The 25,523-nt window shown below is 43.6% G+C and overlaps 1 protein-coding gene across 4 annotated transcripts in view; it reads right to left on the bottom strand.

Moving 5' to 3' along the window:
- The window catches only part of LOC139291942 (diacylglycerol kinase beta), a 76,591-nt gene that overhangs the window by 4,368 nt on the left and 46,700 nt on the right, over positions 1-25,523 (bottom strand). For all 4 annotated transcript variants that reach the window (XM_070914011.1, XM_070914009.1, XM_070914012.1 and 1 more), the window contains 2 exons: positions 18,764-18,854; positions 14,294-14,495 (listed from right to left, as the gene is read on the bottom strand). In XM_070914011.1, coding sequence (XP_070770112.1) covers positions 14,294-14,495; positions 18,764-18,854 — 293 coding nt within the window. The remainder of the gene's footprint in view (positions 1-14,293; positions 14,496-18,763; positions 18,855-25,523) is intronic.

Raw genomic sequence — 25,523 nt, 5'->3', positions numbered from 1 at the left:
CGCCTCCTCTTTATCTTCGATGAAGTGTGGTGCCTAATAGTCAATATTTACAGACGTGATCTTAAAGGTCAGGGATGATGTCATTTGACATTTCACTTTCAATACACTCGAGCTCGTAAACAACCAGCTATGATTGAGAAATGATGTGTTGTTGTGTGGCCCCGGCAAATTCACAGGTTTTACAAATGAATTATTAGAGAGAAATCCGAGAAATGTTTTCACAGCCGGAGTGATAATTTGTGAGGTGCTGCAGCAGAATCAAATCTCATACCCACTCATACAACTGTGCTGGTGGCAGCTCATCTACACTAATTAACTGTGGTCGAATACAGATCACATCGTGTCCAAACATGATAACAAGAACCAAGCTGGACGAGCCGGACACGCTGACAACTTTACTCTGTTTACTCTGATTATCGGACAATGTGGTCTGGTGCTACAAACACAAATAGACCCAGAATCGAGTCACGTGTCTGCCTCTGTGACTCGTTCTCCGCGGATAATCGCGCAGGTTAGCGAGGTTCTCTGAGAGTTGATTAGCTTTGTTCTGGCAGGCAGGCTGGTGCCAGCTGAACACCTAAACATATTCCAGTCCTTTCTCGTGCTCGCAAGAAGCACGGGGGTTTCCCCCTGACTCTGTCTTTGTTCAGCGCTGAATCACAGACGTCTTCAAATGTCAAAGAAAGACCAAGAAAATGATTCCTCTGAAAGTTCCTATCCTAATGTTGACGCCAGGCCAAAAAAAAGTACAAAGAATCCAAATAAATATAAAGGCAAAGATTCTACGTGATTTAATGGCTCGAGCAGAGTCGGAGAGAAGAAAGAGAAGAAAGAGTTTGTGAGAGGCGGCGGGGGGGGGGGGGGGGGACCAGTCAAACTGTCCCCCGAGGGTCTCAATCCTCCATGAGGCCCAGACGAGCTTCGACTGGCAGCGCTGCATGTTGTGACTGGAGCTCGCAGGCTGCAGGTCTGTCTGTCTGTTACAGTGTAAACAATGCTAATAATTTTCCCAACGTCGTCAGACCTCGCTCACCCTGCTGGCCTTGTTTCAAACGACAAACAGGAAACTGCTGTGTGCTTTTTTCCTTTGCTCCGGAGAGGAAATGTGTGTTGCAACACATGTATCATGACTTTTCACGTTTGGCAGAATTGAAGAAAAAAAAGGTCAACAATGTGACAGAGAGCATTTCAATGAGTTTTTCCCTCATTCCTCTAATAAACTCCCTTGTGCAAAACAAATATTAAAATATTTTAAACTTATTTAAAATCTCTCTTCATCACTTATTCTCACTGTGGTTCAGATAAAGCCGTACAGCAGCAGGGTGACGTACGTTTCAACATACGGTGGATTCGCAGTTTGTGCTGGTTCACGTGTTTGCAGTGTGGACCTGCATGTGTGGCATTTGGAGAGCGCTGCCATTTTGTGGCCCAGCTTCAAAGATGATCAAGGTTTATCTGGGAATGAGTTTGCTGCTGCTGAGTCACTGGCACTCTTTAATATTTCAGATGACAATTCAAGAGAAAATGTCAGGGCAGAGTAAGGAACACACGTTTCAGAATCACTGAGAGGCTGTACTCCAGTTTTGTCCACTTAAGAATTAAATGCTTGGTGACACACATGCATTAGTACAGACGTAGCTTGGAAAAGAGGAAAAGAAATAAACTGCAACAACTTAATTATTATTACTATTATTATTAATTATTTAAGTCTCTTCAGTCCAAAAGAAGCTCTGTTTTTATATAGTCTGGAATCAGCCTATAAAATGTCTATCTTGTGTATGTTTTTAATTGTAGACTTTAAACCGGCAGAAACAAACACTAAACACTGACATTTTAAAAATCGTATTCACGCATCCGGCAGTTGTCGTTCATTTGGAATCGCGTGTCTGGTCACTTTGTTGGCCTCCACCAACACACGAGGTATGAATATCCGGCCACTTTCTCCACCAGCTAGCTGCTAAGTTTGTCTGTTTGCTTGTTTGGTGCAGAGCAGGTCCAGCTGTGTACAGTAAGGTTTATCAGAGCTGGCTGATGAGAGCTGGCGAGAGTGAACCAAAACAGTAAAGTCGTGGGCCGTAAAACCAAAACAAAGAGCTGAAACACTAAAATGCTCCGTAGAGGGGAACTGCAGAGTCATTTCACCAATTGTTAATATAAAAATATCCACAACTGCAGCTTTAGCTGTACGTGTACTGAATAAAACTTGATACTGGACTATTTATTATTTCACTTTTTATTGAGTCTAGAAAACACTGGAATCAGCCTATGAAATGCAGTTTTTACTTGTAGATAAATTCCCAGAAAAAACACTCATGATCTCAGTGACCTAAATTCCAGCTACGACCCCGATCACATGTTCGTTATCCTGCGTCAAATACAGAAATGATGCCTCATCTTTAGACTGCATGCTCCTGCACAGATGCATGTTCACCATATGCATCTCTCCGTCTCTGCAGAGATTTCCAGGAAATAATTATAATAGTACTGGGCATCCGTTAAGTAAAAACTGGACAGTTGGAGACTAAGGGATCAAGGGGGGGTGGGGGGGGGGGGGGGGGGGGACTACTGACACAATGGATACACATGACAGATGGGAATTAAAAGGAAGGCTGTAACGATGGATGCAGTCTGTCATGTTCTGAAGTTGTAAAAGAGGGAGTGTGAGAAAGCTGTAACAGTCTGATGCTGGAAGGTTTGAAGAAAGAAGTAAAAAAAATTCCAGTGAGGGTTGACATGTTCTATTTTAGGATTTTAAACCAGTGCTATTCATATATCCCTTTTCCTGTACTATCAAATATATAAATCCCCCTCCTTCACACACCCACCATATACACCTCTACTTCCTCCAAACGCCAAACATGGGCATGCCGTCCTGCCCGTGTCCCAGTGTGAGAGCCTGATGGCAGAATAGCCCACTGTGCTGGTTCTCACCTCACTGATGATTGCCGCCTCATCAGATCTCTGCGCTTTTGACTCTCAGGCAACCAGCACTGTTACTTCTCAGTGAGGTAGAGCTAAGAATAGAATAGAACAGCCTCTTACATAACGCAGCCACAGTGCATTCTGGGATGGGATGGCATTGCTTTGCCAAGCAGCGGGCAGCGAGAATCGTTACTGCTGTGCTGCACTATTTTCTCTGCTGTGCAGGCAGTCATTTCAAATGCAGTCATTACATAAAATCACGCTTTATAGAGGGAGAATATTTAAAACACATTACTACAGAATACCTTCTAACTGTTAAACTGATATATATATACACTAATATTCAAATGTGTTTAATCAAATACAAGATATATAAAATATAGTAGTCAAAATATGAATATATAGGAGTAAGAAACAAAAACTAGAAAGAGGGAGATGAAAATATAAATTAAAGGATAAGGGAGGCTGTCTTCCGTATTTGAGTACAAATGAAGACCAAAATAAACAACGCATTATTCTGTCGCTCAACACTGTCCGACTTCCCTTCTCTTTCTGTGTCCATTCGTTCTCTCTGCAGATGTAAAGTCCAAATTATTTTGTCTGCTACAGCAACATATCTGCTCTGTAAATCACTTGTCCTGTGTTCAACTTCAATCAGAAATGTATATTTCACATTTTCTGGTTCCTCTATGCTGCCCCCTAGTTTGGCATTAATTCGACAGAATACAATTAGGTATCGTCTACGTAGATGGAGACCTTATTTCGATACAGCCAATCAAATCTTGCATAAAGCAGCAACGTTAGCGTCAACAGCTACACAACACAAGAGCCACAGACTCTGAACAACAACCACATTAGCTTTCCAGCTAAGGTCTCCTTGTTATCTAACAAACACACGTCTTGTCCTGCTCATTAGCTTGTTGAACGAGCCACAAAACAAAGATTCGCCGGCAAGCCAGATAGCTGATTAGCTGCTCCGCTGCAGCACATTAAACAGCATGGAAACGTACCTGCAAATGTCATTTTGGTCCAGTTAGCTGCGGTGGTTCTTTCTCTTCAACACCACTAACAACGCGCTGTCCGCACATGACATAACCAAATGAGTTTACTTTGCCTCTTGTTCTCGGCGGTGTAACACCGGCACTGCCAGCAGCAGCACAGACACCGTGTTTCTGATGGCTCATGTAATGTGTTTTGCTACCATGATGAAATGCTAACAGCCAAAGATAATTAATCTGACCGCTTAAGGAGTCTGGTAAGGGAGTGTGAGTGTGTGACAAGCAACATAAATGTTACGTTATAATATGTTAATGCTCAAGGCCCAAACGCACTGAAAGACATAATTGAAGCGACTCATTTGACACACGTCAGTTGATGCTCCTATGGCGCACTGCGGGCCTCAGATTTGACAAAACCATCAATATTTTGGGAAATGGTCGCTATGGTAGGCAACATTTTTGTATATTACAGATACCCCCATTTCATTTTCTATACATTTCTATTATCTACATGAAAGGTCACAGTATATGCCTTCTTCTCAGACTAAGAAAAGTCTGCTTTGATGACAGACTTGACAGATGACAGACAAGGAGACGTATAGACTGTTCTCACGTTGCAGCGCTTTACTTAGATATATTTTAAAAATGTTTCTATTTTAGGTCGGCTATTTTCTATGGTCTATTGGTGCAGTAGCATTAATCACTATGAGGGGTGATACATTTCGTCCCCAACAGAGATAAAAAAATATTTCAGCAGAGGCAGAGATATATAGACCACCACATCGCACCCTGGGTTTATGTAGCAAGTTAACTTTTATGACCAGTAGATCAGTAAACGTTCACGATAGATGATGCAGGGAGGGTCTGTTAACAGGTACTGAGGCAGCAGAAAATAACTGCTTTGGTCGCCGGGTCCTCATGTGCTTTCGGCGCACGTTCAGTGTGTTTGGGCCTTTAAATGGAAGTATTTCGTGTTTCAATTTCACAAGAGAAAACGCTCTCTTCTCCTTGAACTAATAGTAGCTCTGGTAAACTTCCCCAACAGGACTAGTCTGAAGGTATTTGTATCTTTGAGAAGTCTTTAACAGGGAAAAGAGGACGTCATCTTATAATATGATCATGTCCTAAAACAGGTGGGCGCTGCAGTTTTTAGCTCACGTTATTCAAACAGAAAGAAATCGTGCATTTGTTGGGGACTAAGCGCTTTTGGTGCTCTAGTGAGTATTTACCGCACCATGACGGTGTGTGTGGGATCAAATAAAAAAATAAACTACGGTGCCCACGTTCATTGTGATAAAGGAACATGTCACTCAACAACAGTGGAGCTCTGTGGCACAGAGGAAACAGCTCTATCAGGCTTTGGCCACACAGATAATACTTGTTAGCATTTACTGCTGGGTTTTTTTTGGTCTTTTCATGGGATTTGTTGACATTGAGAAAAACACTGAATGTCACCAGACGTGTCCTTTAAGTTTTAAATTTAGTGATGAGTTATTTATAACAAGCCTTCAATTAGAAACTGAAAGCTAAATTATAAATCCCCCAGAGGACTGGCTGCAGCTTTCATTGTGCATCACATTGAGGTGTCGGGCTATAATTATAAGCAGGCATATTTGTGTATCCTTCCTCCACCCACTTGCCCTCCCTACCTCCTCCCCCCCCTCCCCCCGACCGGTCTGTTATTGTCTCAGGGTGGCCGGAGTCATGGCAGATGGTCAAGAGGAACTGCAGTTCACCTCGCCAGCCCCAACGGAGGTAAAGGTATGGGGGAGAGCACTTGGCCATTTGACAAAGAACACAATGTTACTATGAAACAGTACAAAAATACACCACACACACACACACACACACACACACACACTGTGTGAGATTTCACGGCTATGTTTCTGTCAGTTTTCTGTCAGAACCAAATCATCACGAGAAAAAAAAACATTCATGGGAAAGAACACATTATAGTCCTGTTCCATTGTACATCCTGTCTGAAAGTGATTGGCCTCTTCAAGGATCGCTCATTTGTCACTCATTAACTTTGACTAAATGTATCACTGGAAGGTCATCCACTCTCCCACCACCCACCGAGAGCAAGTCAGCAGCTTCGCAGAGGAACTATTTCCAGCTACACAGACCTGTGGGGGCGAATCGCAGTAATTATAGTCTGCCGTTTCTGTTGTGTGAGAAGAAAACAATATGCAGTCTTTGGATGTGATCGGCCTGATATAGCCTCGTTCATGGTGTGTCACAGCTTGACTGCTGGTGGGGAGGGTGGGCAGGGGTTTGTGGGAAGGAGGAGCGAAAGAAGAAGCAAGGTGAGGGGAGGGAAACAGCTCGGGGGTGTGATGGGTGGACGAGGAGAGGGAGGAGAGAGTCGGACAAGCAGGGAGAGAAAACAAATGAGTCATGAAGGAGAGACGCAACGGGAACCTGGACAGAACGTACCTGAAATAGTAGCTTTCTAAAAAAAAACAACAACAACACAGCACCGCAGCAACGTAGTGCCAGCGTTGAGCAACTCATTAGAAAATTGTAATCAATTACTCATGAATAAGGATTAACATTACTTTACTCATCAGTTAGCCCCGACACGCCAAAGGTGCTTTTCAGCTACGCTAAAGCTGCAACACCCACACGTCACGCAGGGGTGGAGACCTTTTCGCTTTTGCTGAAATTAAAAAAACAAAAAAAACAAGACGTTGTGGTATAACAAGCAGGCAGTCCACAGTTTGTTAACTGACCATCAACAGTTGGCTTAACCCCTGGGACTGCTAGCGTCGGCCAATCATTGGATTTCAGGAAGAAGAAGAAGAAGAGATTACAATCTGAAATTCGGCCATTTCTTTACTCTTTACTACTTTTTGGGTTTAGCTTGTTTGCTGTCTCACCAGGAGTTTGAGGGAGGGTTGATATCAGTTTAAATTCTGCGTATTCAGTGGACAGACTGGTGGACACCGACACTGATGTGTGGAGAGGCAGACAGGACGTGTGGACTGTCTGTTTTTTTTTTTTATGTCTAAATGTTTTAAATACAGAATCTGTGACGTGATGGAAATGAATGTAGTCGGGTAACTATTACCTCTGCTGCTGAGTAACCATGTAACTACTTTTTCTAACCAGTAATAAGTAATCATGTAACTTTCCCAACACACACAGCCCTTCAGACGTCCCTCCAACCGTCACCAAAAACCAGGTGATTCCTAAAGTATGCTTGCCAGTGGCTAACTACTGAGTAGAGAGGACACATTGAATTACTTGAATATTGTAACCTGCTACTGACTACTGCTGCCAGAACGCTCACAACTCCCACGTCTCAATCCCTCGACAGCTGCGCGCTACGTCCACTTTATTCATCTGCATCCTTTTCCAGATCAATCCACAGCAGGAAGTTGAGGAAATCTGATCCGGGAGCAGGCAGGAAACAAACAGGGGAGGGGAGAGATGGTGCGGAGATAAAGACTGAGGAGGAGCACGGTGATGGGATGGGCCGACACCGGGGGCCCTTCCTACGTGAATCCAGTTCCTGTCAGCAGCGCCAGCCCTCACTGTGTGCTCCACTGCTCCTCTGACTGTTATCGATCTTCATCCAGCTGACAGGATCGGACTTTTGACCCCACTTCACTTGCAGATTCAGACAGGTTGACTTTTCCTCTCCACCACAGCACATTCGGAAAGCTTAACGTGCACTCGAAGACTTCTGTTGTCCCATTTACCGAGTGTAATTTACACCGTGACGTCAGACCAGTCGGCACAGCGGAGCGCATTACAAGATGAGTACAAATAGTTGTGTTAAGAATTCAGGTGTGATCTCTCTTTCTCTGAGTCTCCCCTCACCTGGCAGGTGTTTTAAAAATAAAATAGTTTGTTTAGGTAAAAAAAACAAACAAAAAAAAAAAGATTTAACAAATGCTGGCGTCCCCTAACTTTACTTGGTCCTTATTTTATTGGGGTTACTCATGTTGCTTGATATTCCAGTCTGGGGCCGACCTACTCACATTAGTAGGCTCTTCCAAAACGTCTGTTCTCATAATTTGACCTGAGCCCATCTGAACCTGACTTGCATCAGGTCTTAGCGACAGTGGAGAGTAGGGGTGGGGGGGAAATACAATATTGTGATGGTAACACTGTATCGATACACGGACGCCAAGTGTCGATCTTATAAATTACTAATATTGCAAATACAAAGTTGCTGCGTAACTTTTTTTGTACAAGTCACCTTGTTCAAAATACCTGTAATAGTGCAGGCATACATTCAGTTAACACATTCAGTTTGTCAGGTGCAACATTTACGACAGTGTTGGTCAGTCTGTCTGCTCCACAATCCCATTTTGCTGCTCTGATGACTGAAGTGAGACGAACCGACTGAAAACTTTATCTTATTAGATAAAACCGATGTTAACAACGTTCTCCGTTGTGGACATCATTTGCAGATGAAAAAAGGTCATATGTTGCAATATATGTTATCGCAATACGAGCATATCACTAAATGTTTAAAATCGCAATATAAAAAAAGTACGCAAAAAAAGTATTGTGATAATATCGCATCGTGGGGGCCTCTGGTGATTCCCACCCCTGGCAGAGAGAGACGACTTGAAATGAAGGTTGAGAGAGATGGGTAATGACATGCAACAAAGGACCCTGGCTGGGCGTGAAGTGGAGACGCCGCCGCATTAACCCTGAGGTCCCGTGAAGCCAATTTCAAAAAGCTCCCCACAAATAAAGTCGACGCAAAGTTACGAGCGGACGTGAACAGGTGTGTCTTTGCTTCGGGCGGTGTAAGCTGAGGCAAAGACGAGATGAAAATGCTTCATCTTGAGCAAAACTTCAGCGCTCATCGCAAGACTTGATGTTTCTGATTCATGAACAAACGGAGACCAGAAGAAAAAGACAGCGGTGAGGCGGAAAACAACTCGAGCTCCTCGTGAGTTTTAATATCCAACTGAGCTGCCACAGACACACACGCGCACACAGCTGGTGTGTACGTTGCTTTGTCTGCGCAGTTGTTTCAATACGCTGTTCGGGGGGGGGAATAAACATGGATTGCACATTCCAGCTGTCGCGTTTGTGCAAACAATGACAAAAGTGTCATTTCAGTCTGAACACACCTTTTAGCAGGTACCTTCTTCCTGTTTAAGGACCGCTGTTTAAACGGAGTAATAGATGCAATGTTTAACTTCCAATGAAGCATGTGACTGTGTTCACTGTACTACACGTTACTATAGGCTGTCTCTGCGTGTCTGTCTCTTCTGTCCATGCCGAACATAAACCAGAGCAGAAGCACAGTGACTCAGAGGACTGAAGTTTCATCACTGAGGTCAGAAGTGCCCGGGGCGTCTTTCACTCACTCTGGGTAACCCTGGCTGATTGCATTATCTGCAGCAAATGGATTTAAAAGCTTTAGTTTATTGTGCCAGAGCAAAGCAACTGCCATAAACAATTAGTTGTATGATAAACAAGCAGGCATACACACACACACACACACACACACACACACACACACTCAGGCACATGAATGCATACCTTGCATGGAGACACACACTTTCTCTCTGAGTCCTGTTTCCAAACAGCATTAGCAGGAGGAGCTAATTTAATAAGGATTAAATCCTGAGGGGGGCAACTCGAGGATTCCATCACACACACGTTCTAACGTGCACGGCGTGAATGAATTCACACAGAAATAATTACTTTTTTTTTTTGCAGATGAAGCGTGCGGCGCAAACACTATACTGTACACATATAAATGCATGCACGTGCTGTACGTATACATGTGCGTAAAGTACAAAAACATCTGGCGTAACACTGCCCCTCGAGTTTGTACTGAGCTTGTTGGAAGATTTGCTTGCTAGTTTCTACCCGGACCTTTTTACAAAGCACCCTAAAAATGAATCCTTTGATACCCCTTGGTGAACTTAAATCCATGATTAAGCTTCTGTTGGTACCTGTTTTAACTGAATTGTTTTTTTGTGCCTTGTATCTTTTATGAACTGTGCTTGTTCAAATTCATCTTTTTATCTCGTATTTTTTTTAATTATTTTGTATATTTTAAGTCATTTTAAACTTGTAAATGAGGGCCAGCCCTGAATCGAGTTTCGAGTTTAAATAAAGGCAGCAATAATAATAATAATTATTGTCTCAATTAGTGTATTCAACTCACAGAAGTGTTATCTAGCACTGGCCTGTTAGATTGTATTACAGTGTAAAAGGGTTTATGTTTTTTTTCCTGGTCAGTCTGTGTAATGAGATAAGGAAAATCCCTTCAAGTGAGGACAGTTTGTTGGTCTTCACTTCTTTAAGAGGCTACTTTGGGATTACTGCTCGGATTTAGGTCAAGAGTTAAGACCAAGCTGAAGATTTACAACATGAATGGAGTCAATGGCTGCAGAAGCTCTCGCGCGTACAGTGATACAAACTGTGTGTAGTAGTGTGTGATCTGGGTTCTGTAGCAGAACAGGACGGTGGGATCAACAGCTAATGGGGCGTCAAAGGGTGACCACATGGTGATGGGAACTGTATCTATGGTATGTGTGTGTGTGTTTTCAAAGGATGCTCAAGCGGGACTCCAGCAATTTAGCACTGCACATTTATTAAGTTGCAGGACTCACGAGAGACTGATTGTAGAAAGAGCGGTCAAATTGAAGCAGCGAAGGCAAAGATATTCTCACTTTTACTCCCTAGTATGGATCAAGCTCCAAAACAAAACTACACGGCATCCTACAATACCCATAATGCAACTCAATCCTGCCTCCTAAACGCCCACATCTTTCAAACTCCACGTCCCAAGTTTGCAACACTGGCTTTCTGTTAAACGTTTGAAGTCTCTGTCCGAGACAACCCTGATCCCAGACCCAGAGGACATTGTTTAACACAGGTTGTTATTTTCACAGGTTGAGCGGCACTCCTCGGGACGAGTGGACTCAACTTTTATGTGGATTCAGCATTAAAGATCTTTGACGCCTACAAAGACTAAACATCCCCCACATATTGACGATTTTCACCAACACTAATCTATGGTGCCGTCTGCAGGGAAAAGGCAAAGAAACTTGAAAAGAAAATACTATAATTTAAAATGATGGAGGATGGAGAGACTTTGGCAACAAGGACCGCGAGCGCTGCAAAGAGAGGCGGAGGAGACTTCACAAGAGTAACGATGCATTCACCCGTACAGCTCCAAAGAGGCAGGCTGTCTCTTTTCTCTCAGTTAGTTGAGTATGTAAATTATATACTCAGCTTCGATCAGCTTCGGCAGTTATTTTCTTAAATGGCCACTACATTGGGAGGCAATTCAGTATTTTATTCATATTCAAGTCCAGGTAGCCATTTAAAGTTATATTGTACAGCACTGACCGCACAACCACCGCATTTTCAAGTTCTACGTAATAATTTTACGCAGCTGATGGAGGCACCACTCTGTGCTTCTGATTTGAGAGGGAATCAAGAGAAGGACTTGTGCATAGAATGCATTTGAACGTCTCTTAACTTCCCCATGTTGAACCGCAGGGTGCCTTTTGAGTCTCTGAGTAATGGTGGGCGGCGCCAGCATGTGGTCTGAGTCTCCAGTGTTTGAGTTTCAGGCCCTTAAACTTGGATTATAAAATAATTCTCACTCACAGCACATCATGTATTTAATCCATTTTACGTTCACTCACCAATTTCTTAATTATGATTTCACCCACTATGTGATGTTAACGGTCCCAGTTCCACCTGTGTTCAAAATAATCCTAATGAGAACAACACATAGCGGTAGCACTGCCTGAATCATATTTATAATGGAATTGTAATATGTTTCCCCACTTTTAAATGCTAAAAACGCAGTAAGAGGTAAAGCGACTGATATGAGTCATCCCTGTCTCCTCTTATGCTATAGTTTCTTTCAGTATGTCTTCCACCTGTGTCTTCCTCTCCTCCAGTCTTTACTTCAGTATAGCCCTGAGGTCTCCATGGAAACAAGGTTTAGTTCAGTCGGCAGAGATGTACAGACAAAGTGAAGTGAGGGAGACAGGAGTGGGATGAATTGAGAAAACCTTGGTGAAAACATAGAGCGGGTTATTTTTGTGGACGTCGGATGCTCGAACACCAGCTGGAAGTAACTCATCTGCAGCCATGTTATAGAAATATATACACTAATACACAAATATTATGGCTTTTACAATAATTTATTATCATTTTCTGCTTCCTGTTGAAGCATTTTTGTTGTATTTCTGTTGAGGTTACAGTATTTACTACATTTAAGAGGTACACCAGCCATTTAGTATTGAACTTCCATAAAGTTGGTGGACTTAACCCAGAAGAACCCAGACCCATTTCCCCTCAAAGGAAAATTATGGGGAATACGCCACAGACCAAGTGGACCACATTGAGGACATTTCTGATGGGGTTTTTTTTTATACTACCCCTTAATGTCAAAGATCTGTGATGGTACATATACGTTACGTTGGCCGTTTATGGTAAATTTACTTGTTTGTATGTTGTTACGTATATGTGGCTTAGGGACTTAATGAGTTAAGATCAAGCACAAAGCTGTATAAGGAAGATTCTGGGGCCTTTGAAGTGTGTGTTACACTGGTGTCACCGTGGGTTCTTATGGGTTAAAAAAGAAAATCAAAGCATCAGAGGTCAATAGGCAACTTTCACTGCCGAACATGGCTTGAGCTACACAAACGCATGGTTGCATTTCCCAAACCGCAACCATGCGTTTTGTCAGACCCCGCCGGCCTGGTCTCCACATACACGTGTAACACAGTTTGTAATGCAGGCTTTCTGTATTATTCTGAATTTGTAGTCGCAAAGCTCCAGAGCCACAGAGGACTTAACACAGCTGTTTTCTCGAGTAGCACTCCCGGAGATGAGTAAACTGACCTGTTGTTCGCAGTAGCAGCAGATAAACTCAACACTCCGGTAGTGAGCAGGTAGTGTTTATCTGCTCGTGTCGTCAGCTGCTGAAATGTCATTATCCAGAGTGACACAATCACGTGAGCGTCACGTACAGTGTTTTAAAAGCAAAGCATGGAGAATCTACGGCCCAGCTGTGACAGAGTGAAGGTTTGTGAGATGTGAAAATGAGCACATTACTGGAAATACCAACGCAGCTACAAATGGTGACGTGGTGATTTTGGAAGCCGTAAGTGTTGAATGGTCACTCTCTGCAGGAGAACACGGCCATTGATTATCAAGAACCCTTAATCATTTCGAAAAGTCCAAAGTCAATTTTAACTCAATTATTGCCGCAGAGAAAAGTGATTAGAGGGTTCAAACCACATTTAATGGCGGTATACACTACTTCAGTAGGAACCACGACATCAGGCACCCTGCAGCTGCTGATCACAGACATTGTCAGGGCCTTTTTATGTCCCTTAACTCTTTGATTGTAATTTCAATGTAATATCACAGCAATGATTATACAGTGTTTCCCATAGTGTTATTATAATGGAGGTGCACCGCCTGACCCCATTAACATCCAAAAAAAAACATACTCTACTTTTATGAATACAAAGGTCGAGACAAACGGCTCAATCAGTCATAATCATGTGGGAATGTGTAAAAATACACAACCACTCACACATGTTTGAATGTGAACACACACTGAGGAGCGGTTGGAGTTTCTATTATACAATTGTCTTCATTTATTCAATGAACGTTCTGTTGTTTCCTTTCTGACGCAGTGCTGAAGGTCATTTCATGGCAGTCATCTGAAACAGATGTTTGGTGGTTGTCACTGGCCTTAAATACCAGTTCTGCCAGCACTTCCTGTCCCCGGGGACAAGAGGATGACAGAGGATGCTAATTGTTGGAGGCTAGTGGACGCAGATAGACGGCACAAAACATCAGACTGTTCACCTCTGGTAACCTACACAACACTGTAATGCCACTGAATGAATCTTGGTAACATAATTCACGTATATCCTCACAGAAAATGCATTATCTTCGTTCTCTGTCAACAACACAATGTCCCGATCCGTCAGGCTGACTTGCTCCCCTGAGTCAGTAACATAACCTGTGACATGGATGCTAACGATTAATCGAGATATTATCGAAATTAGGGATGTTAATAACTAACCGTTTAACCCTTCACCCCCCCACATTTGCACTCAGCGGCATGTCGCTTTGACTGATTAAGTCGACGTTCAATACTGCCATCCTGACTGTATTTCATCATCTGTGATCAATACACAGTCTAGTAATACCAGTAGTACCTGACCTGGGGGTCAGGTCCCAGTTTAAATCTGCTACACAAGATTACAAAATTACAGTTTAATCTCTCTGGTTTTTCTTGTAAAATACTGGAAGTGTTTTCCTCTTCAGGCCTCTAAAAATCTCTGAAATAAAACAAAGTAGCCCTTCTTTCAACACTTTCCTTGCGTCCTCATTCATCTCCTTTGACTCACCTTGCATGCAAAATTTGAGCTCTTTAGCGTCTGTGACGGTGCTGGCTGGCATCCTGTCAGGAACCTTCTTGCTCATGCGGTTGTAGTTCCTCCTCTTCTTCGACTCGCCCCACAAGTTGGAGCCGCCGTGCATGCTGGGAATGTTGAGCACAGCGATGCCCTCCAAGGACGTGTTGCTGAGGTCCAAGATGATGCCGTCGCACTGAGGGGAAATTAAGAGAGGAGACAGAGAGACAGAAAATGATTGAGAAGGTTTCATACAAATAATTATGCTCCTGTATATGCACTGTAGGATAAGAGTCGCCATGGTAATATTGCATTACATTACTTTCATTTAGCAGATGCTTTAGTCCAAAGCAAATTACAATAAGGGCATTTAAACCACGTAGGAGCAACATAGATATCATCCAAAAGTGTATCCCTTTTCAACAAATAACTAAAAGCATGTTCAGTTCTATGGTACAAGCGCTTGGAGATATTTTTTTAAAGAACAAAGACATAAGTAAGTGCTAGCGAGAGGTGCAGTCTGAAAAGGTGAGTTTTTAGCCAGCAGCAGACCAGAACGGAGAAGAGCCTCGACCGAGCCACAGGGTCCTCTGAGTGATGTGAGAGCTAAACATCCAGAGGCAGAGGAGCGCAATGGTCAGGCCAGGGTGTAGGGTTTGACCATGGCTTGGAGGAGCAGTTCCCTTCACTGCCCTGTCGGCCAGCACCATCTGGATGTGAACAGCGACAAGGAGCCGGTGTATTGAACGGGGAAGAGTAGTGGGAAAACTTGGGAAGGTTGAATACTAGTCAGGCAGCAGCATTTTGGATTAGCTGCAGAGCAAGAGGGGAGTGGCAGAAGTCCAGATGGGAGATGACAGGTGCCTGGATCTGCACCTGGGCTGCCTCCCTGGTGAGGAAGGGGCAAATCCTCCTGATGTTATAAGGAGGACTTGACAGGAGGGGGCTACTGCGGCATTGTTTGCCAAGAACGAGAGTTCGTCATTCAGGGTCACTCCCAGGTTCCTCGCAGTCTGAGTTGGCCCCGCCACAGTGTTGTCAGTGGTGATGAACGACTTCCGGTGAGGAAACCCTTTCCCCTGGAGGAACATGAGCTCAGTCTTGTCCAGAGTGTCAGATGGGGGGAATTTCAAGAATAGCTGAGTGTCATCAGCGTAGCAGTGGTAGAAGAAGCCATGCGAGTGTATGTCAGCACTAAGCATCCTTGTGTATAGGGACGAGAGGAAAGTGTCCAGGACAGATCGGGTGCAAACAGAAAGAGTGCAGAGCCTGAGACGCCCAATGCTTTAAGGGTGGAGAGGGGGAACTGGTGGTTCACTGTGTAATGCAGCGAAGATTGGGTGGGATGTGGAGGGAGTGAAGCTGAAGAGGTTGAGGGAAGGGGGGATGGTAGGTGGGGGGAGCCAGCTTCATGTGATCCGCCATGTGTCGCTTCCATCTGTGCAGAGATATAATGTATTCTGGTAGAAAGCCCCTCCTTGAACCTGTGTTAAAGTCGTCAATGTATTTCAATGTGCCACCGATGCCATGGAGCTCAGCGGTGCAGGCAGACGTTTCTTTGGCAGATATCTCCAGACCTTGGCAAGTCACACAATAACTATCAGGATGAATACATAGAACTCAAAGTGAAACAGTTTTCTTTTAATTTTTGGTAAGAGATGGATCTTTTGAGTTTAACTGAAACCACTTTTAGGGTAATTAATGTAGTTTGTTGATATAAGGTGACACAGCAGGGCTGAAAAAGTTGCTTTGGAGTACAACGTGACATTCAGTGTGGTCTCATGCACTTGCAGCAAGTACGTTACAGTCGACTTTTCTACAGTAACCTGATTCCTGAAACATCATGTAAACCAGGTTTTTGTAATTGGAGAAACCTGATTTCCCCAGCTAACCTTCTGGTGAGAAATGATTTCTTGGCCATGTATAGGCATAAACAGCATGTGCATGACAAAGCTTTTAGGCAAAGTATCACTGTACTGACAGCAGACATCATTTAGACGTAGCAATGCTTTCTCATATTGGAAATAAGTCAACCCAAAGTGTGACTAAAACTAAAATGTAACCACCTTACTTGTTTCATCTCGATGCCGCTCTTGCAGCCTAGCCCCTTCATTGCAACAACCCCCCGACTAGCGTCAGGTCCCCATCTATATCTCTCATCTACATGGTCTCGATTAGCGGCTTTATATAGCGCTCTATTCCTATAAATCGATCTAATCGACAGTGCCCAAGTCCTCTGCAGCTTCTTCTCGTTCACTTGTGTTGTCTTTCCTGAAATAAGTGACCTTCCAAAATAGTGCATGTAAATGATTTCCTGCGTAACGTAGCCTCTTGTGTGCATTTCAGTGCACTGAGTGAAAGGAAGCTAATGCTTACATCTAAACTAATAGATATTACAGCAGCAGTGTATGAGTTGCTGTATTGTAGAGTGAGACAGCTGTCTGTGCTTGCTCCCACTTTGTGCACCAGTAATTTGTTTAAGACTGGGATTTATTTGGGCCTGATGTATTACCTGGACAGACTCCAAGTTGTGCAAAGCAGCAAAACAGACAGCAATAAAGTCTGTCGGCCCAATGTCAATACACACGGTACGATATTAACAGATATAAAGTTACTCCGCTGGGCACTCTTTGGCCTAACACTGAATTATATTGTTTCTAGCCTCATCTGGATTCATCAAATAATCCAAACACACCAGAGAATGTCAACAACACATCGCTGTGACTCAGCATGCACAGCTGATTTGTGCTGAGTCAAAGCAGCCCCAAAAATGCTGGACTTCACCGCACGCCCACAACATGCAGGCAGGCAAACCACAGAGGAACCATCACATAATGTGTGTGTGTGTGTGTGTGTGTGTGTGTGAAGAACTACGTAACACATGTGGAATATGATGCATACTTGTGCCTGAACAAATATATATTGTACATACATTTGTTCTGCTTTCACATGCACATGTGTGCAGTTTCACTTTTGCACTTTAGTTAAAACAGCTTGTCTTTTGTGTAATTTCCAGATAAAAACATCGGCATTACATTCTCTTACATTGAGACCAATAACATATGAAAAATGTAGTAGCTTCACTGCTTTCTGCTCTGTTTCACTTCAAATGTGTAAAGTCCAGTCCTCCCTTTTTAAAGTGATACAAGCGTAATTAATGCGGCTGCTTCACAGTAAAAGCCTCTGACTCCACTCCCTAGTCTCTCTCTCTGTCTGTCTGGATTTTATTTTCTACACCCGGTGGTACAGCACTTCTCACTAGGTGCCGTCCAAAAGTTTCCCCCGCCTGTGCACATCACCTGACCGCCTTTATGATTTGCCACTTGCCTACACAGTTGTTCCCCAGTTAGAAATGATGTCATGTTACGTGGAAATCACCCCCCCCCTCTGTGTCGTAAACACGCCAGCATCTTCCAACGTGCACACATGAAAGAGCTGTTTTGCAATCGGCTGCACAGACAAATTCAGGCAAAAGCTTTTTTTTTTTTTTTTTTTTACGTAAGAGAGCAAACATAATATGATTCTTTCTAAGAGGCTGTATTTCAAACAAAATACAAGGTTTTCTGAGTCAAGTGTAATACAATCCAAATATTTCTTTACAAAACTGCCCACACACAAGAAGATCATGCTTTGAAGTCCTTGAGATTGAATCAGACTGAAAATCCTGCTTCAAAACAGGAGCAGTATGCCTATAAAATAAAGTTGCATGTATCTGCCCACGTAACTCGTATGAAAAACATCACCATAACAGTTCCCAGTGTTGTGTTTTCTTCAGTACGAACCAATGGCTGAGTGCAACAAACACACACAAAGTAGGAAGAGACAGAATAACGTGCTATACACACATTAGGCCTTTGTATTGAAAAATATAGTTATGCCAGCCTCAACCTTTAAGAAAGTAGCGGAGCTATATGTTGACTAAGGCAATATTTGTAAAAACAAAAACAAAAAAAGGTCAATTTTTTTAAAAGAATGAAACGAGGGAGTTTGGCCTGAGCCCTTTGAGATGGAAAGCAGCTTGTTTGCATTTGGCCCTGATGGTTTCTGAAAAGCGGTGTGTTTCTTGTGTGTTTTCTGGGAGTCTTGCTGTGCTTTAAGCACCCAGGTGACAGATTATGCCGCGCTGTATGACAGAATGAGGCAATCAGTGACTTTATGGAGCATTAATCTGATGATGTGCTATGAATAGCCCACCTCATTAATATGAGAAAAAACGACTTTGTTGTACATACCTGCGAACGCTTCTTAGAAACACATGAAAGAATAACAGCACTTGAAAGTCTGTCAGCGAAGAGACAGAAAAGCAAACTTGTTGACGTGTAGTGTACACAAGATGTTTCATATTTTACTTTTTATTTATATTCTTGGGTATTTCAAGATATTTTCCCTCACTGCTGTCAGTTACACAACCAATCACTTTCCGTCACCACTGATCCATTGCGCTCTGGTAAGACTGTGACTCACCTCGACTTCTATGCATTCGTTGAGTTTCTTGCAGGTGGCAGATATGGTCTCCGTGGTGCCAAACTCAAAGTACCACAGCTTGTTCTTCATTCTGAGGAGCGTGAGGGGGAAACAGAGGACAGGACATGTTTTTAACTAACACATTAGGAATCATTCCCAGCAGCTTGCACACGAGCACGGTGTTGTGAGCCTGCAGCGTGATTTGTTTAGGGCGCACTGGACACATATTGAAGCTGTCCGGTGCCTTGAGTCATCTCACATTTTGAGTCTGACAGCTCAGGACAGCTCGCGGCCATGGGGTCAAAGCTCCATCGATGCGCCCAAAAGCCTTAAAGCGGAGACACTGGCACTGGCAGCATTGATTGCTCGATGCTGAACCACAGAACGCGAACCCCCGCCATCTGTCAAACAGGCGTTCTGCTGTTGTCCGCTCTTTCGCCGAAAAAACAATGCACACAGTCGCCTCAGCGCCCTGATGCCGAGAGTTGAAACGTCAACATTGCCTCTGGAGGGGACACAGGGTGAAACATTGCTGGTGGAGACTTTAAGATCAGAGTAAATATTATTGTGATTCACAACATTCAAAGCAACCCACGGGACTGATTTCTGCCCTGCAGACGATTTGTCAGAGGTGACCTGATGGGTGCAGTTTTGTTTATATCCTGATGTCTTTTGTTGCAGTTTCGGGGCTGAATAACGCCGTTTACAGTCAAGGTGAAATCTCTACTTGACCAGTCTGTAAACATCTGATGAAACACTGATGGTGTGCGTATTCAGAGTTTCCAACTGCTCCACAAACTGAAGAGAACTGGAGGTAACTGTAGAAAATCTGTCACCATAAAAAAAGAAGAAAAAAAGAGAGTCATAATTCAAGTCAGCAGTCCTACAGTGTTGGCTTGTTCCTTGTTATCTAAAGTTCAAGATTTGAACAAAAGGACACTGTCGAACCCTGCCAAAAGCAATCATGTGGATTCATAGTTCTTTAAAGACAGCACTCCCACCATCTTCCCACCACACCTCACACCGACTGACTGTGAGATTCCCAAAGTGAGCCCTATCCTGACAAACAAAATGTGTGATAATGAGAGTCTACAGCCCTGCTCGCAGCTCTGCGAGGCTGTATTTAGGCACAGCGGAAACCATAACCCCTGACTGTTCAAAGACGGCCCTCGCTGTCGGATGTGAATGGCCTCCTTGTTTTTTCTGACTCCTGGTCGATATCTCTGACGCCTTCCCGGTTGACGCTATGACCAGCCCACCACAGCTGTTGCAAGTGGCGTCATACACCACAGTCTTTGAACAGAGACAGTTAAGTCAAGTACTGTTACGTGTGATGACACCTGAGCAAGAACACCCCTGGGGGAACTAGGAACTTTTTTTATGTATTCCCAAGATGAATTACCACAAACCTCCGAGCTCTAGTCTACAAAACGCTTTCCTTCACCTTTTTGTGGAGACTGCGCTCATCCTGACAACCCCAACATAACTGATGTCTCACCCTGCGTTACTCTAGAAATGACACACATTTCATGATACGACAGCAGGTTCGCTGGCATGTGGACACGCTGCTGATACTGACAACACAGCTATTGACACAACAGCCCAGTATCATGTGGGCAGGCCAGTGCCAAGGTTATGTGCCACCTTGGCACCGAGAACAAGAAGAGGAACATTTGAACAGCAAACAAACCGTCACACTGACTCTTTTTGCTCATAAAATAATTCAGGACATATAACTCAACATGGATTTGAACTGCACAGCAGACTTCAGGCGAAGCATTAAAATCATCCGTAAGTGTTTGTTTTACGTGTAACTGAAATGCCTTAAGCCACTGTGCTTGCTCACATGTTTTTCTCCTCGCTAATTGTCTTTCTGTCCCTTGTTCTCTTTCTTTCACCTTAATACCTCCCCAGAAACCTCTGCCGCTGTCAAATCAGGGGATTATGAGCATATTTGGGATCACAATTAGGAACAGTTGTGACTCTCAATGAGGCGAGCTGCCTAACCTCATTAAGCTGCTTCCACTTGAGACGGTCTGTAAAAAATGCAATTAACTCATGTTTCCCCCCCCCTCTTATGGACACAGAGTGCAACAGGGAGACAGACTACTTCCATAAGCCTTTCCTCCATTATTCCCATGTTTCCTCATCAAAACCGGTGAAACGCCGGAACAAAAAGGATCTTAAACAGTCTTAAAGGTGGTGTTTTTATTTCCCATTATGATGAGGAAGACGTTTTTGTCTCCCATTTTTAGCCTCTGGTTCCGACTGTAAGGCTGTGTGTGCTGAGCCCGGGGGCTCGGACTGGTAAAGAAAGGGTTTAGTGTTTGACAGTATGCTTCAAAGAGGGAACAACTGATTCCCTGACAAGGCAAAGTACTTATTAAGTCTATTCAGCTTTAATGAATGCAGTTGGTTTGTGAGATTTCAAAGAGAAGTCAAAGACCTGCTGGGATCACATTTCATCTGAGAGAGAATAGAGATTGGCACTATCCTAAAGTGGAAGGTCGAAACATGTTGTTATGAAAACATTGTTCAGGTGCTTCAGCAAAGCTCGGGGGCTCCTGTAAACTGTATCTCGCTATCTCTCGCCCACTGTGCCCCTCCTACCTTGCTACCCCCTCCCTACAGATAAGCATCTCTTATAATCCCCAATATGAGCAGTGACCCTGTGACCCCACCACCTCCTCCTCCTTTCAGGAGGGCTCAAGGTGACCAGTCAGTAGCATTAAGTTATCGAGGGTGAGTTTTGACGTCACTCTCTCATGTGATACAACCACCATCACCGCCGCCGAGTGGCAAAACAAACCCTCTTGGTGTTGCAGCTTCACCACCAGAACAGCCATCTGGTGGTGAAGCTGCAACACCAAGAGGGAAACAGACAAAAGCAAAGATCGTAAAAGTGGTCTGTGCAAATGAAATCTGCCCTGAAGAGTCTTCGTGTTGTCTGTGTGGACAGGTTTGTCTAAATAATTACGTTTCATCACATTTGTTTTAGAAATCTGCGCTTGGTTGTTTTATTTTTAATTACTGCCTGAAAGTTGTCACCTCAAAATGTTTGTGTGCAGCAGCTTCCATGTTTTTTTTTCTTCCCATAAGCAGATGCTGACTGATACGTGTTTGCCACTCCCGGATACGGCTGCTGCCATCTTGCACTGGTGACGTCATTTGGAGCCAGAGTCTGCGCAGTGGTGATCGGGCGGGGGGCGGAGCCACGGTGTCAAGGTCCCACCCATGCACCCGCCCGACCCAATCGCAGGCACACCACAGTCAATCACAGCTGTCAATCATGATGTGTACTTCAATTTTTTTTGTTTGTCCCATCTGCTAACATGAAGGGGGCGGGGCTTATGCCCTTCACTGCAGTCAGCCACCAGGGGGGCGATTGAGACGTTTCGGCTTCACTTTTGGGGAGTCGTCCATCTTTATACACGGTCCAGGGCTCAGGAAGTAAAAGCCACATTCATGTTTCACATAGTAAATGTTAGATGAAGATGGACATGGAACTCTATATCTAGTTCTCTGATAAAAAGTCAAAGGCACATATTGATGTGAAGAGAGAAGCCAACTACATTTCACTAAGCTCAAGAGTATATTTCAGGTGCTGCTGTTGGCAAGCGGAACCTAAAGATTATGCTCTAATAATACACTCAGCACTTCAAATCATTTCACTTTCAGATTCTGGGGCAAGTTTAGATGGATTAGGTGTTTATGTGCCGCAGCGTTTTGTTCCCAACAACAAAGCAAAAGCTCTGATTCAGGCAGCACATAAAGTGAAACACTGAATAAAATCAGTCTATGATGTGTTTACATAACCCACCATATTTGGGTGGAGCTGAGGATCTCAGAACCCGAAGACACTGTGCACGCCTACCTACACCTGCAGCCTGACTGCAGCTGGCTCCTGGCTACACTGTGCGAAGTCTCTGCTAACAAAGTTAGCTTGTAAATGTACTTACTGGAAAAAACAGCCGACTCCAAGAGACACCTGAACGCCACTATCCTGGTACAAGGTAGCCCTGCCCTAAAGCATACCCTGTTTTATCGTCTATTTGACTCTAAATGGGACCATCATTTACTAAATGAACATCGTGCTGTATTGAAGAAGACTTGAAACTAGCGACTGAGACCATAAACTCATCAGGAAAATGTTTACTGAGGTCATAAATCAAGAGAGAAGTCGGCTCATTTTCTCATAGACTTTTTCATACAATCAGACTTCTTTTTGCCCCCCTGCTGGCCATTAGAATGAATGCAGGTTTATGGTACTTCATCATTGGCTTCACTTTCCAGACCAAGAGGCTGGTGCTTGGTTTACATGGCTAAATATATATAGAAATTGCAACAAAAAAATCTAGGTTGGTTAGCTGGGTTACACTTGAGGTTAAAGTATTTACAGAATCAGGGAAATGCAGTCAAAGGAAGGTTTGCAGAATCATAGAATCAGATAATAATCGATTCAATCTAACCATATGAGAGCACTATTATAACTTTTGTGTTTGCCTCACTACAGTAGTCACGATGGGTCCTTCCTTGCGTACAGGAACCGGTGCGTTTAACTAACAGCAGTTTGTTCTGAATAAATAAAAGAACTGGGCAGTGAACGTGACAGTCATCTGCAAAGAAATCCTCAAACTGGTTCAGCAGAACACCTAAAGGGAAAGACAACACTGGCTGCCGTGTTTTGGGATAGAGGTCAAGAAGCTGCCGATATCTGATCTCTGCTAATCCCATCAGGTGATAAGTGCCAGTGAACACAGCTTATGATGAGAGCTAATGGTGACTAGACCTGCAAACCTGCTTTCTTCTTCTTACTTCTATTGCGACCAACGCCATTACTATTATTGTATTGTCACTACTACGACTCCTGAAACAATATTTTCATTCCGTGAAACATTTTGTTCACATGCTCGTATGTCTAATAGGAAGCAGAGCGAGGGTGGGAAGGTTTTCCCTTTGAGCCACCAGGAAACATCTCTGCCACACACTACATTTCAATTTTCACGAGTGATACATAATAGCGTGGTCATTTTTGTTTACCCAGTTCATTTTACGTACGACTGATATACATTTGAATTAAAAAGAATAAATCAAAGTAGTGCTGCTAACAGTTCAAAGTAACTTGGGAAATTTGAAAAAGACTATGGAACATAATTTACAAAAGTTTCTCGTAACTTGTTGGCCGACATTTAGGCCGACACAGACATTTGTAATAAGGTAACACCAACTAATATATTGCCCATGCCGAGTTATTAGTTGGGCTGTCAAAATAAAACTTTGTGTTACACTAAAACACTTCCATCCATAACTTGAAGAGCGTTCCTTAAAGTCGAGATGAAATGAAACATGCCTCTTTAACCCTTTTAGATCCCACCCCCGGTCATATTGTGCACATATTTAACAATATATGCCAAAGAAAATCAATTTCTTTGTACTCTTAAATGAGAATATATCGATATACCATATGACTTTATATAAAACGTCTCCTAGTCCGCATGAGTGTAGATTTGAGCACAAAAACCTGGAGAAAAGTATGCATTTCTAAAATGATCTCTTATTTCTTCCAAATCAAACTCTTCTTCAAACTCCCCCACTTGGGATGACAGACAGACACACACACACACACACACACACACACACACAGAAAGACAGCATTGTCCCCAGTGTGAGAAGTCATTAGCACCTGGGCTTTGGGCTCCTGGAGGTCTGGCTACTGTGACCATTAGATGCTGGTGGGTTGAGGTGTCAGGAGTCACACATCCCCTCTGTCCCAACAGGCCCGGGGATGAGAGGGTGACACTGTGGGGGGAGGATGGGGGCCGTATGTGCTAGTAGACGAGCGGGGGATGGTGCGTGCTGCAAGTGTGTGTGTGTGTGTGTGTGAGAGAGAGAGACACACACACACACACATGCAGAGACAATGTGGGATTGTGATTGGCAGGGAGGACAATAAAGCCCTGATCTAAGTGCTACATGTGGCTATGGGCATTTCTCACCGGGTCAAAGGTGATTTATCATCTGCTCACCCGTAGAGACAAAACAGCTCGTTCTCCACACTGAGTCCTTTCAATTCAAAGAGCTGTAAAAAGAAAAAAAAGGACGGATATTTACGCTGCCAAAACATCAGTCAGACAACAACAGAACAGTTGAAGTTGTCCATCAGCCGTCTGTTAGTCTGTGGAAGTACTGAAGAAGAAAACTCACAGAGGAACAACAACCTCCAGTGTTGGCTTACTGTAAACAGTGTACATTAGACTGTTGCTATTATTTTGACTGCGGGTGAGCGCAGTTCATGTTTTGTGAACACTCTCGCTTGGAGCTACAGCTGGATCGGAGCCATGAGTGGCTCACGCAGCGAAGCGGCGACCAGTCGGTAGAAGAGAGACAGTTTGAAGCGTCAAAGAAGCAACAAGGGAAGCTCGTCGTGTAGAAGAGGAGGAGCGATATAGGTTACTGTGTTTAACCCCTGAGTTTACGTGTTCTGAATTACGTCCTGCTCCTCCACATGAATGCTTTACATCTTTCAACTCTGGCTGGTTGTTTAATGGATCAAAGCGGGTGCCCCCGGAGAACAGAGGTAGCCTCCTTTTTATCTTTTATCACCCTCTCTTCCATTCCCTTCTGTCTGCGATGCTGGAAACAGATACGGGACTCGGGATGGAAACGTTTAGCATTAATTATTGAATTTCAAAGAGTAAACAATCCATCTCCCTTTGTTTTTCTACAGTATGTAGACTAATTAACGGTGGAGGGAAGAAGC

Source organism: Enoplosus armatus, chromosome 11 (assembly GCF_043641665.1).
Source record: "Enoplosus armatus isolate fEnoArm2 chromosome 11, fEnoArm2.hap1, whole genome shotgun sequence".
Classification (NCBI taxonomy): Eukaryota; Metazoa; Chordata; class Actinopteri; order Centrarchiformes; family Enoplosidae; genus Enoplosus; species Enoplosus armatus.
This window is presented reverse-complemented; position numbering and strand designations above follow the sequence as displayed.